Source organism: Asparagus officinalis, chromosome 1 (genome assembly GCF_001876935.1).
Source record: "Asparagus officinalis chromosome 1, Aspof.V1, whole genome shotgun sequence".
NCBI lineage: Eukaryota > Viridiplantae > Streptophyta > Magnoliopsida > Asparagales > Asparagaceae > Asparagus > Asparagus officinalis.
Genome location: NC_033794.1, coordinates 119,503,942 through 119,516,163, shown reverse-complemented (window position 1 = coordinate 119,516,163; position 12,222 = coordinate 119,503,942). Strand labels below are relative to the sequence as shown.

At 38.7% G+C, this 12,222-nt stretch overlaps 1 protein-coding gene across 3 annotated transcripts in view; it reads left to right on the top strand.

Moving 5' to 3' along the window:
• Nucleotides 1-12,222, top strand: part of LOC109829190 (negative regulator of systemic acquired resistance SNI1) — a 32,086-nt gene that overhangs the window by 1,579 nt on the left and 18,285 nt on the right. For all 3 annotated transcript variants that reach the window (XM_020396337.1, XM_020396336.1, XM_020396335.1), the window contains exons 4-6: nt 458-541; nt 642-722; nt 4,315-4,383. In XM_020396337.1, coding sequence (XP_020251926.1) covers nt 458-541; nt 642-722; nt 4,315-4,383 — 234 coding nt within the window. The remainder of the gene's footprint in view (nt 1-457; nt 542-641; nt 723-4,314; nt 4,384-12,222) is intronic.

Below are 12,222 nucleotides of genomic sequence, written 5' to 3'. Positions count from 1 at the left end.
ACTTTTGTGGTGTCTCACAAAACCCTCCTGAACTTTCAATGTTTGTCTTTGGAATTCCCTACATATAATTGCCAAATAACTAAAACTTCTTTGAGAGGAAAAACCCTGAATTCAATCATTCGTCATTTACAGGCAACATGCAACCCCTCCTCCTAATTGAGGGTTTTCTCTCTCCATTAAGCTTTAGTTATTTGCAAATTGCAGGCATGGGATCTGTTGAGAAAAGTGTAAAGTTCCGGGGGTTTTCTGACACTCCAAAGTTTAGGAGGCCTTCATGAGGTAAAAAAGTTCAAGAGGTTATGTACAATACACCCCAAAGTTCTGGGAGGTTTTCTGAAATTATCCCTTTGTTTTAAATAGAATTTTTCTAAGCGGGTCCAACTTTAGCTTCTTATTTTTGGGTTTTCATTGAATCGGTAGGATGCATTTGAATTATAATCACACATATCATCTGCAGCATTACCCCAGAATCTATCTAAAGAGTCCAGATAATCCAGGGTCTTCCTCTGTTAGGGTCGACGAGCTTGTTGTAGATAAAGAGGTAATGCTAGCAATTATGGTAATCCTTAAAAGGAATTCTACGTTGTTAAGACCGTTAAGGTTCTTGAGCTATAAAATATGGTTCTCTTTGTCTTTTGCAGGCATGGTCGCCGTTATGTGTTGGTCCTGAGATGGGTCGTTGTGGGGGAGAAAGGCTTCTAGAGAACCAAGTGGACTCCTTGGTGAGTTGACGTGATGTCTATGTTTTTTGTGCTTGGACTTAATTTTGGATATGTCCTAGATTTTTGTCTTATTTTTCTTAATATTGATAATATTTGAAAAGTAACAAAGTTATCTAGATATATGATAAAGCTGTGCAAACTGTTAAGTTTCCTAGTTGAAATGTTCACTTAGATCCATTAGAAGCCCACACACCAAGTCCCTAGGGAGAGATGATTTTCCTTCCCTGTCAGGCGGGGATTTTCTAAAAACTTCCTAGACAAGCACAATGTTGACCTCTATAAAACCCTAGGTCCCTGTGATTGGAATGCGTTGGAGTCCTGGACCCATCTTTAATGATAACCAAAACTAGGTTCATGTTTCTGAGAAATCAAAGATAATAGATGTATTAAAGAAAGGACCATACACATAAGCAGTTGCATCTGACAAAGAACAAACAGAACAAAGTTTACATGGTCTGGCGAAAAAGTGCTATGTCTAATGGGGAGAAGTTTCGCAAGGGTAGATATATGAGCTCAATAGAGCACTCACTTTACAACTTGTACAAGAACTCAAGAAATATTCACCTCTATTTACCCAACCCTACTCTTTAGTTAACTTTTCTTTTTCGTTTGAGATAAATTACTCTCTCATTCCTTGAGTTCAAATTTCATTTTCTTGTTGACAAGGCCTGTTATAGGCTTTGATAGGTCCCTATACTACCTCAAAACTTCCCTCAGTTACAAGTCCTAACGTTCGAATATTCCTTCAAATGCCAGCTTCCTTTGTAACTTGTACAATTTATTCAGGCTGTACCTAATCGCTAGAAGGTTTGACCCGTCAGACAAGAGCTTCTTCCATTTTTTTCCTTGATCAATCATCAAACCTAGGTTTCAGTGAAATCTTCCATCTAAGATTTCCTTGTTGCAGATCAAACTCCTTCAACTAGTGGTTCTGGCTCTTGAAATGTATGTGCTTTTAATCTCGAAAACTTATTTAATCACAGTTCCAGCCATAGCATAATTTATTGGTAATTTAGATAGAAAGAGCTCTAACTTGGTTACCGTACTGACATTATGGACCTCATGCTTATCTCATTTTTGAGCATCATAAATCCTAACTAGAAGTTGTTAAACTCATATAACCACATTGGTTTATTCTGTCATATTCCTCTGAGAACAATTGTGAGAAAAATCTCCATCGCTGTTAATGGGATATCGCAACAAACTTTGAATCCGAGTTATGTAATCAGACGAGACAATGCCTTCCTTTGTCAGCAGAGTCGCAAATGTTTTTGAGTGGAGAATTTGATAACCTGGGTCTTGTCCTTCCTCACATCTGTGACAGATGATACTACTGCTAGGGATGTTCTGTAGTAACTTGGTCCACTTTGAGCAGTAGAACGTTTCTGTAAATGTTCCAGTCTAGTTTTTGTTTGAATTTCAAGCCATCACAAGCTAATCTCAGCTTTGTCACTTGTCGCTGTGGGTTTTCCTTTATTTGACGCCAACAAACAGCTTGATGTTGGTGCCAAACAAAGCTAATTACGATAACAAACAAATAATTCTGAATACTAAAAGCGAGGCTTCTCATATACTTGCACATTTCATTCGCTGCTGTATATTCATGGACCAACTCGATTCCAGTGCACATATTTGTATGCGGACAATTCACTGGTAATTTTTCAGTATAAGCAAAAGGCATAATATCCTTCCCTTATAAATCATTGGTGGCATATTAGAATAGAAACTGTCTATTTAAATTAGCTAGTGGTAATTGTAAGTATTTTCCTATTTGATTATAGGAATAACTAAATACCCGCCGCCCTTCCAAGAGCTGCTGGCAGCCTAGTGCTGGAAATGCAGAGTGATTTTCCTTCCTCTCTACTTGTACACTCTGGGTGCAAAGTATCAAACATATTATTATTTATTCTTTGTCACGTATCTTTCAAGTCATTCTGACTCGCTCCTAGTATAAAAAAGTTCCATTGTCTTGACTTTGAAGTGTTCGGAAAAGAACAAGACGTTAAGCACTAACAGTGGGACTTCTAAAATGCAATTTACAGGCTCGCTTAAACCTTTACCTATGGACATGATTATTTCCCTTCGGACATATCAGTCTATAGCAATAACTGGTGCATATTATCATTTATCATATAGAAACAAACAAAGTGGAGTGATTTGTACGACCAGAAAATTGTTGTTGACTGGCAGGAAATAGTCAATTTACGGGATAGGGAATGGAAAATATTGTGAATTGCTTAAAATTTCCTTCCTGCCTGACAGATGGATAGGCGGGTGAAGCGAAAGCAACAAAGGTCTGCGGCTTGAAAGGATCAGGTTTTTTAGAGGGTCACCCAGTCAGGTCCTTGGCACTTCCTGTTGGTCTTTTGATTGATTGCCCACTGATTTGAGTCTTGATCATAGGCTTTCTCATTATTATTATTCATGCCCTTTAGTCTTTTCTCGTCAGTATTTTGCCATCTACTTGGCATGGGCATATGACTCAGCTCGGTGTCCTTTACCTGCTAAGTTGTCATTTGGACGACGTCCAGATATTCTTATATTCATATCCTACCTCCTAGCATCTGAGGTTTGATTAGAAAGCAACCGGTTAGTCTTTTTTGCCGTAAAAAAAAGGACAAAAGCCACGTATTCAGCATCGTGGCAGCTTGTTATTAATAACTCCGGAATCCATGCCTCACACACACGAAGATTTTATCTCGAACCCTAATTAGAGATAAGCCTACGCCTAACACGCGTTGTCGGTTAGTCTTTTGCCGTTAAAAAGGACAAAAGCTCACGTATTCGACATCGTGGCTGGTTGTTATTAATAACACCAAAATCCATACCTCACACACATGTGAGATTTTATCTCGAACCCTAATTAGAGATAAACGTACGCCTAACACGTGTTGCCGGTTAGTTTTTTACCGTAAAAAAGGACAAAAGTCCACGTATTCGACATCGTGGCATGTTATTAATAACACAAAAATCCATGCCTCACACGCATGGGGGATTTTATCTCGAACCCGAATTAGAGATAAGTCTACGCCTAACACGCGTTATCGGTTAGTATTTTTTCGTGAAAATGACAAAGTCTACGTATTCGGTGTCGTAGCACCCAGTCTAAGAGAGTTCATTCTTTTAGCGCAACGTTATATGTGAAACGGACTTAGATAATTCACATGTTAGACCGATTCAAACGGTAATCGGTAAGGCACATCAAATCCGTTAACGGCTTAGAGTTTGCCAAAAAATCCTATGTCTGTTTATATCAGATGCCATGTCCTATCCAATCTTGTGGGATTTAAATAAATTGCATTTGATACCTTACCTTCTTTATAAAGGTACTCTCTAAAACACATAGAAGGCACTTGTTCTTTAGGGATGTGCACTGATGTGCTCCTCTTTTTCTCTTTTTTGGTCTTATGTTTCTTTCAATGTCTTGAGATAGTGTATGTTTATTAGCATGGACGATTCACAAGCTTTCTTATTCTCGTTTGAGTTCATTTGAATTTCTGTAAATTGTTTTAGACTACTTTCAGATAATTATCGATTTCTTCAGTATGTTAATAAGAGATCTCATGTTTCTCGAATTCTTATTCTGTTCCAGAGATTTTGTGCCTTAATAGATGAAATTTGTCAAGCTGTCAACAGAAGGAATTCTCAGTTGCTAATAAAGGTAAGTACCGATGATTGATGATAAATAATCTTTCTTCATCTTTCCTGCGCATAAGCTTGATATCGCTGACTGATTTTTTTTTGTTGTAACTTGTAAGTCAAAAGATATTTCTTCTTTTAAGGGACTGAGCTCATTCTGAAAGAAGTTTTATAGTTCACATATAAATTATAGGATATTTAAGCGTTCTATTATGTGTGTATATTTTGATCAGACGGGTTTTAAGTTTTTCTTTGTATAGTGAATACGTAAAAAATTAGGAAACATATCACAATACCAAACCTGTCCTTTCAAAATAGTGGAAGACTAGATTCACTCTAGCTCAAGATCGTCAACCACAAAGTACAAAAACAATAGATTGGAGGACAACATAAGATCAATTCTATACTAATAATGGGCACCAAGTAGAGATTTGATCTGTCTTATAAGTTCCTCTACCATTTCTTCGCTACAACCTTTCTACACAACCCTATAATTTATATATATATATAGCAAAACTTGTGTCAACTTAAGTGCATAGCAAAAAGTTGTCCACCAAACTTTTTAGCCACTCATATTGTCTAGGGATCCTTGTATGATATGAAAATGTTTTTTTAGATTAATAAATAAGTGGCTAGGAAGTTTGATAACTTAAGTGCATAACAAAAAGTTATCCACCAAACTTTTTAGCCACTCATATTGCCTAGGCCTAGGGATCCTTGTATGATATGAAAAGGTTTTTTTATATATTAATAAATAAGTGACTAGGAAGTTTGGTGGACATCAACTTAAGTTGATAGGAGTGTATATATATATATATAGATCCTTCTAGCAATAAATGAAAGAAAAGCCTCTTAGCTTCCTTACTATGACCGTTACGCTAATAAATATACTAAATGCTCATGACTCTTCAATTGACTGAACATAATGAATGATAAAAAATAAAAACGACACCAAAAATTGCCAGTTAATATTTGATGCATGATGAAGATTCTAAATGAGGCACTCCCTTAAGCTTGCACCTTTGTGGACAAGTCTAAGTTTGGTCCAAAGTAGTTTGAATGATTCGTTGGACGACTTTATGAAGATATCAACAATATTGACCTTGCTCCACATCCAACTCTTTTGTAGACTATTGTACCTTCATTTTGTCACAAATAAAGTTGTAATTGATCTCAATGTGTGGATCCTGACAACCAGGTGGATTGTTAACTTGAGCACCTTGGTTGTCACTATGAAGAGTTTTAGATTAATGAATATTATTAAAAACATCATGGTAAAATACATCATCCACATACATTCTTGAGTGGGATTAGAAGATGCCTTGTACTCTATTTCAGGGGCAGAAAGAGATCACATTTTGCTTCTTACCTTGGAAGTAGAGAAAGTGGAATTCTCGTTTTCTCAAAAAGTCTCTGTGGGAAGATAGTTTAGAAAAGTATGACATGAAGGTTCGCGAGAAATGTTCTATTCCTGTTGATCCTAAGGGGTGGTGACGGTAAAGCTCTTCCTGTTCTTCAACCATTTTATGCACTTGTTGGTACTCTTTATCCTTTTGACTATTACAAGGCCTGATATTAGATTCACCAGCGGACTTGTGAGTCTTTACATGCGAGCTCCATAGAAATCATATCTTGATGCGTCAAAGCGTATTTTACCCGTGACTTGAGATTATCATATAAGAGGGATTCTTGCTATGCGTTTCATGAGTACGTGGATACTGAGTTTGGTGGTAATCTGGATGGTGGAAAGTCTACTTTTGGTTATGTTTTTCATACGTGTCTTAGATTACATTTATTTGATGTACTACGAAGCAAGATTTTGTTTTCACTTTGTACCATTGAATTTAAGTTCAAGGTGTCTTCTTTTGCCGCAGAATACATTTGGCGGAGATATGCTTTCTTATATCCATAAATAATTGCAATTAAAATTCTCTCAAGTGAAGTATTAATCAGGTTTGGCATGCAAAAAACCAAACACAAAATGACATTTGAAGATACAATTTAAGTGTTGGAGGTGTGAAGCAAGAATAATATTGTTGATATCTTCACATATTGCTCCCCATAGGTCCATTGAAGCAACTTTTGAGCAAGCTTGAACTTGTCTACAATTTAAAGTGGCTTTTGAAGTCCTTATCATGCATTAAAGTTTAATAGGCAACTAAGTGCCTTCTTGTTTCCTACTATTATTGATTTTAGTTAATTGAGGAGTCTTAAGGATTTAGTATATTGAGTAGTGCTAGCGTCATAGTTAGAAAGTTAAAGAATCATTCTTAAACTTTTAAGAGTTAATTTTCATGTATTACTAGAAGGATCCTTGTATTTAATTGGGATGCGTATAGATAGGTCGTAGCAAAGAAGCTTAGGGTAAATATCAGAAAAAACCCCTTAACTTTGGACAATTATCGGAACCTCCCCCAACTTCCAAAATATCAGAAAAGCGCCTCTTAAGTGTAGGGATTATCACATAACCCCCCTTTAAATTTCAGATTTTATCAGAAAACCCCCCTAATTTGTGGGGGTGGGTTTCTGATAAAATCTCAAATTTAAAGGGGTTTTCTGATAACCCTTAAATAAACTTAAGGGGGATTTTTTGCTATTTTGAAAGTTAAGGGGGGTTTCTTGATAATCGTCCAAAGTTTTTTTTGGGGGGGGGGGGTTTCTGTATTCATTTTTATTGGTAGAAAGTTTCTCTTCATTCAGATCATTCTTCTACTTTGTGATTGATGACCTTTGGCTAGTGTGAATCTAGTGTTACACAGTCCACTATTTGGGAAGGTGATTTGTCTTATAGGTTATGGTATGTAGCCTTTCTTTTCTGTATTCATTTTTATTGGTAGAAAGTTTCTCTTCATTCAGATCATTCTTCTACTTTGTGATTGATGACCTTTGGCTAGTGTGAATCTAGTGTTACACAGTCCACTATTTGGGAAGGTGATTTGTCTTATAGTATTCTCCCATACTTTTTGAGTGTTAATATTATAAGCAGGGATTTGGAAAGAAAAGAGTTATGAGATCAAGGCCTCATACTCTGGTTTATATATAGTTTGAAAATAGATACAAGTCTGGTCTCATACCCGATGTGAGATTAAACCACATTACATAACATCTCTCAACACTCCCCCTCAAGCTGGAGCATATATATCATACATGCCTAGCTTGTCACAAATAAAGTCTACCCGAGTTTTCCCAAGTGGTTTTGTTAGAATGTCTGCTAACTGATGACCTGTCGATACATGTCTTGTAATGATGATTTTATCTACAATCTTCCTTCGAACAATATGACAATCAACTTCAATGTGCGTCGTCCTCTCATGGAAAACTGGATTTTCAGCAATGTGGATTGCTGCTTGATTGTCACCATATAATTTCATAGGACATTCTGTACCAACTTTTGTCAATAAATCGCGGATCTAGACCATCTCCAGTGTTACATTTGCCATCGCTCTGTATTCTGATTCTGCACTAGAACGGGATACTACGTTCTGCTTCTTACTCCTCCATGACACAAGATTTCTTCCAACAAATATGCAGTATCCTGTGGTCGATCTCCTATCAACAGGACACCCAGCCTAGTCTGCATCTGAAAATCCTGCCACCCTTGTGTGTTCTTGATCTGAGTAGAGGAGACCTTTCCCTGGAGCCTTCTTTAGATACCGCAGAATTCTTAACACAGCATCCATATGAGTAGTTCTTGGCGCTGATAAAAATGACTGACTACACTCATTGCAAATGTGATGTATGGTCTAGTTACAGTCAAATAATTCAAATTTTCCACTAACCTTCTAAATCGTCCAACATCCTCAAGAAGTTTCTCCTGATCTGGTAACAACTTTATATTTACAGCCATTGGAGAATCAATGCTTCTACATCCTAACATGCCTGCTTCTGAAAGCATATCGAGCACGTATTTTCTCTGGGACAAATGAACACCCTTCTTTGACTTGGCCACCTCTATACCTAGAAAGTACTTGAGAGACCCTAGATCTTTAGTCTGGAAGTGCTCATGTAGATGTTTCTTCAAACTGCTAATCCTAATTGTATCATCCCCTGTGATTACAATATCATCCACATATACAACAAGCAGAATTCTCTTGCCATTATGTAGTCTCCAAAAGACAGAATGATCTTTCTCTGATCTACTGAGACCAAAGTCTTGAACTGCAGATGCAAAGCGACAGAACCAAGCACGCAGAGATTGTTTTAGGCCATATAGAGATTTCTTTAACTTGCAGACCTTCAGAGACTCCCCCTGAGCAACAAAGCCTGGTGGTTACTCCATGTAAACTTTTTCATCAAGAAAACCATTAAAAAATACATTCTTAATGTCAAGCTGATGTAGAGGCCAGTGATAGATAGTAGCAATAGAAATGAAAAGACGAACCGAAGTCATCTTAGCAACAGGAGAACATATCCAAATAATCAAGACCATAGACCTGACTCACCTGAGAGAAACCCTTTGCAACCAGACGTGCCTTCAAGCGTGCCAGAGTTCCATCAGGATTGAGTTTAACAGTATAAACCCATTTGCAACCAACAACCTTTTTGCCTGACGAAAGAGATACCAAATCCTAAGTATCATTTTGCTCCAAAGCAGCCATTTCATCCTTCATAGCTTGAACCCAACCTGGTATAGATAGAGCTTCTGACACAGTCTTGAGAACAAAATGTGAGTCCAATGAAGATATAAAAGATTTAAAGGAAGAGTAAAGATGAGAGTAAGAAACAAAATTGGAGAGGGGATGTTGCGTACAAGTTCTTTTACCCTTACGTAATGCGATAGGAAGATCATCAGAACCCTCAGATAAGGGTACAATAGCACTTGAAATAGGATTTGATGATGAGATAGACGGAGGCACAGGAGCAGGAGCATGACGACGTGTATAAACTTGGAGAGGACCCGAAGTCGTTGTGGATCTTTACCAGTACCATTGTCAGCCAAAGAGTCAGCCTGCTTAAATAAAGTTTCCTGAAGGGTCAAATAGTCATAAGAGTCTGAGAGGTTGGGAGAGACAGATGAAGAATGACCAGCTTGGTGTTCAAAAAATGTAACATCAGCTGATAGAATATATCTTTGGAGGGACGGACAGAAACACCGGTAGCCTTTCTGGGTACGAAAATATCCTAGAAAGATGCCTTTATGGGACCAAGGGTCAAGTTTAGATTTGTGAGGACTAAAATTATGGATGAAGCACAAAGACCCGAATATTTTTGGAGGTAGATGAAACAGAGGAGTGTTAGGATACAACAAAGTGTACGGAACTTTGTGTTGAAGGACAGAAGATGGCATGCGGTTAATTAAGTAACAAGCAGTAAGGATAGCATCACCCCAAAATTCTTTAGGCACCTGTCTATGAAATAATAAGGTCTGAGTAATGTCTAGAAGATGTCGATTTTTTCTTTCAGCCACCCCATTTTGTTGAGGAGTGTAAATATATGATGACTGATGCAAAATACCAGATTGAGCAAGGAAGTTGGCAAAATTTGTTTGTAAATACTCCTTAGCATTATCAGATCTTAAAACTTTTATTGTGGATTTGAACTGATTTTGTATTTCTGATAAAAATATTTTAAAAGTTGAGAACACATCAGAACGAGATTTCAATAAATATATCCAAGTAACACTCGAATAATCATCCACAAAACTAACAAAATACTTGAATCCTAATTTTGAAATAATTGGACAAGGTCCCCATACATCTGAATAAACTAAATCAAAAGGCTGAATTGCTCTGTTATTGACTCGACTAGGATAAGACCCACGATGATGCTTTCCTAACTGACATGACTCACAATCTAATGAGGAAAAAGAATCTAAAGAAGGGACAAGAAGTTTCAATACAGGTAGAGAAGAATGTCCTAACCGATAGTGGTACTCAAAGGCTGAAATAGTACTGATGTAGGCCATATGGTTGGATGCCAACTCTAGCTCATACATGTCATTGCGTTCACGTCCTGTGCCAATTGTCTTCCTCGTCACCAGATCCTGAAATATAGAATACGAAGGAAAGAATGTTACTGTACAATTGAGAAGCTTAGTAATCTTACTAACTAATAAAAGATTGTACGGAAAATCAGGCAGATAAAAGACAGAGGACAAATGAAGGGAAGAAGTGGGGAGTATATTTCTAATACCCCGAATAGGTTTGCGAGACCCATCAGCTAGGACAACAGAGTTAGAAGTAGGAGAAAAAGATGACAGAATACCTCGGTTCCCAGTCATATGATCAGTAACGTCAGAATCTATAATCCAGGTTAGAGTGAAAGACGAAGTAAGAAAAGCTGTAGGAGTACCTGCTTGGGCAAGAGTAGCAGAGGAAGAAGACGACACGGCCTGTGGATGCTGATACTACTGGAAAAGCTGGAACTGTTCAAACTGACGACGTAACTGCTCATCCGAGAGTGGAGACGACTGCTGAATATGGTTATCCTGAGAGGCCAGAAATGCCTCCTTCCCCCTTCTTCTTTGGACAGATAAACTTCATGTGGCCTGGCTTATGACAATAGTGACAGTACATAACTGATTCATCACCAGGACTAACCCGAGATGGACCACCACGACCACCTCTGTGTCCACCGCGACTAGTAGAACGACCTCCATTGAACCCACCACGACCATCAGAACCACCACGACCACAGCCACGTCCACCAGAGTAGCCTCCCCGGTTAGTAGACTGCCAATTCTGAGTAGCAAGGGCAGAATGGTTCTGGCTAGCTGTAGAAGTTGCAGAGTGTGGTACAAAAATAACATTCTTCAGAAAATGGTACGTCTCAGTAAGGGAACTTACAGCGGAACTTCCCATAATTTGTGGTCGGGCCGAGGAATAAGCAGGATCAAGGGTGCCCAAATAGGTGAGAACCATCAAGCAATTCCACCGACTCTGCATCTGCTTGATATCCCCAGTAATGGGGAATATTTGGCGAAGCTCCTCAGCAAGACGATTGAACTCGCCATAGTGGTCATCCATGTTCTTGCCATCTTGTTTCTTCCGAAACAACTCCTGAATAACATCATACGCGCGGTTGACGTCACTGCGACCACCATAGAGATCGGCCAGGAAGGCCCAGAGTTCCTTCACAGTAAGACAGTGAAGAACTAGATCCTGGATCTTGGGTTCCATAGAAGTCAAGATCTGATGCAGAAGGGTATTGTCATCAGGTGTCCAGGAATCAGATGTCGGAGGAGGATCCGCCGACAAATGATTAGTCTTCCCATCACTGGCCACATAGATCTCCACAACCCGCTTCCACTGCAGATAGTTGTTGCCATCAAGTATCCGATCAGTGATCCGACCAGAAAATAACTTAGAGACTCTCGTCTGAATTAGAGAATCAGCAGGCTTAGGTGAATCAGAACCAACCATCGGAAAATAGACGAGAAGAAAGGACCCTCTGCAGAACAGATCAGATAAAGCAGATCAGATCCAGTGACTCATAGTACAAGTCCAAATCAGAATAAATCAGATCCAATGACTCATAGTATGAGTCCAAATCAGAATACAAGACAAGAACGGCTCAGATCATCACAGAAATGAGGGCGGGGCGGGGGGACGAGAATGGGAGATCAGGAGATCAGATAAAGCAGATCAGATCCAGTGACTCATAGTACAAGTCCAAATCAGAATAAATCAGATCCAATGACTCATAGTATGAGTCCAAATCAGAATACAAGACAAGAACGGCTCAGATCATCACAGAAATGAGGGCGGGGCGGGGGGACGAGAATGGGAGATCAGGAGCTAAGAATAAATCAGATCCAATGACTCATAGTATGAGTCCAAATCAGAATACAAGACAAGAACGGCTCAGATCATCACAGAAATGAGGGCGGGGCGGGGGGACGAGAATGGGAGATCAGGAGCTA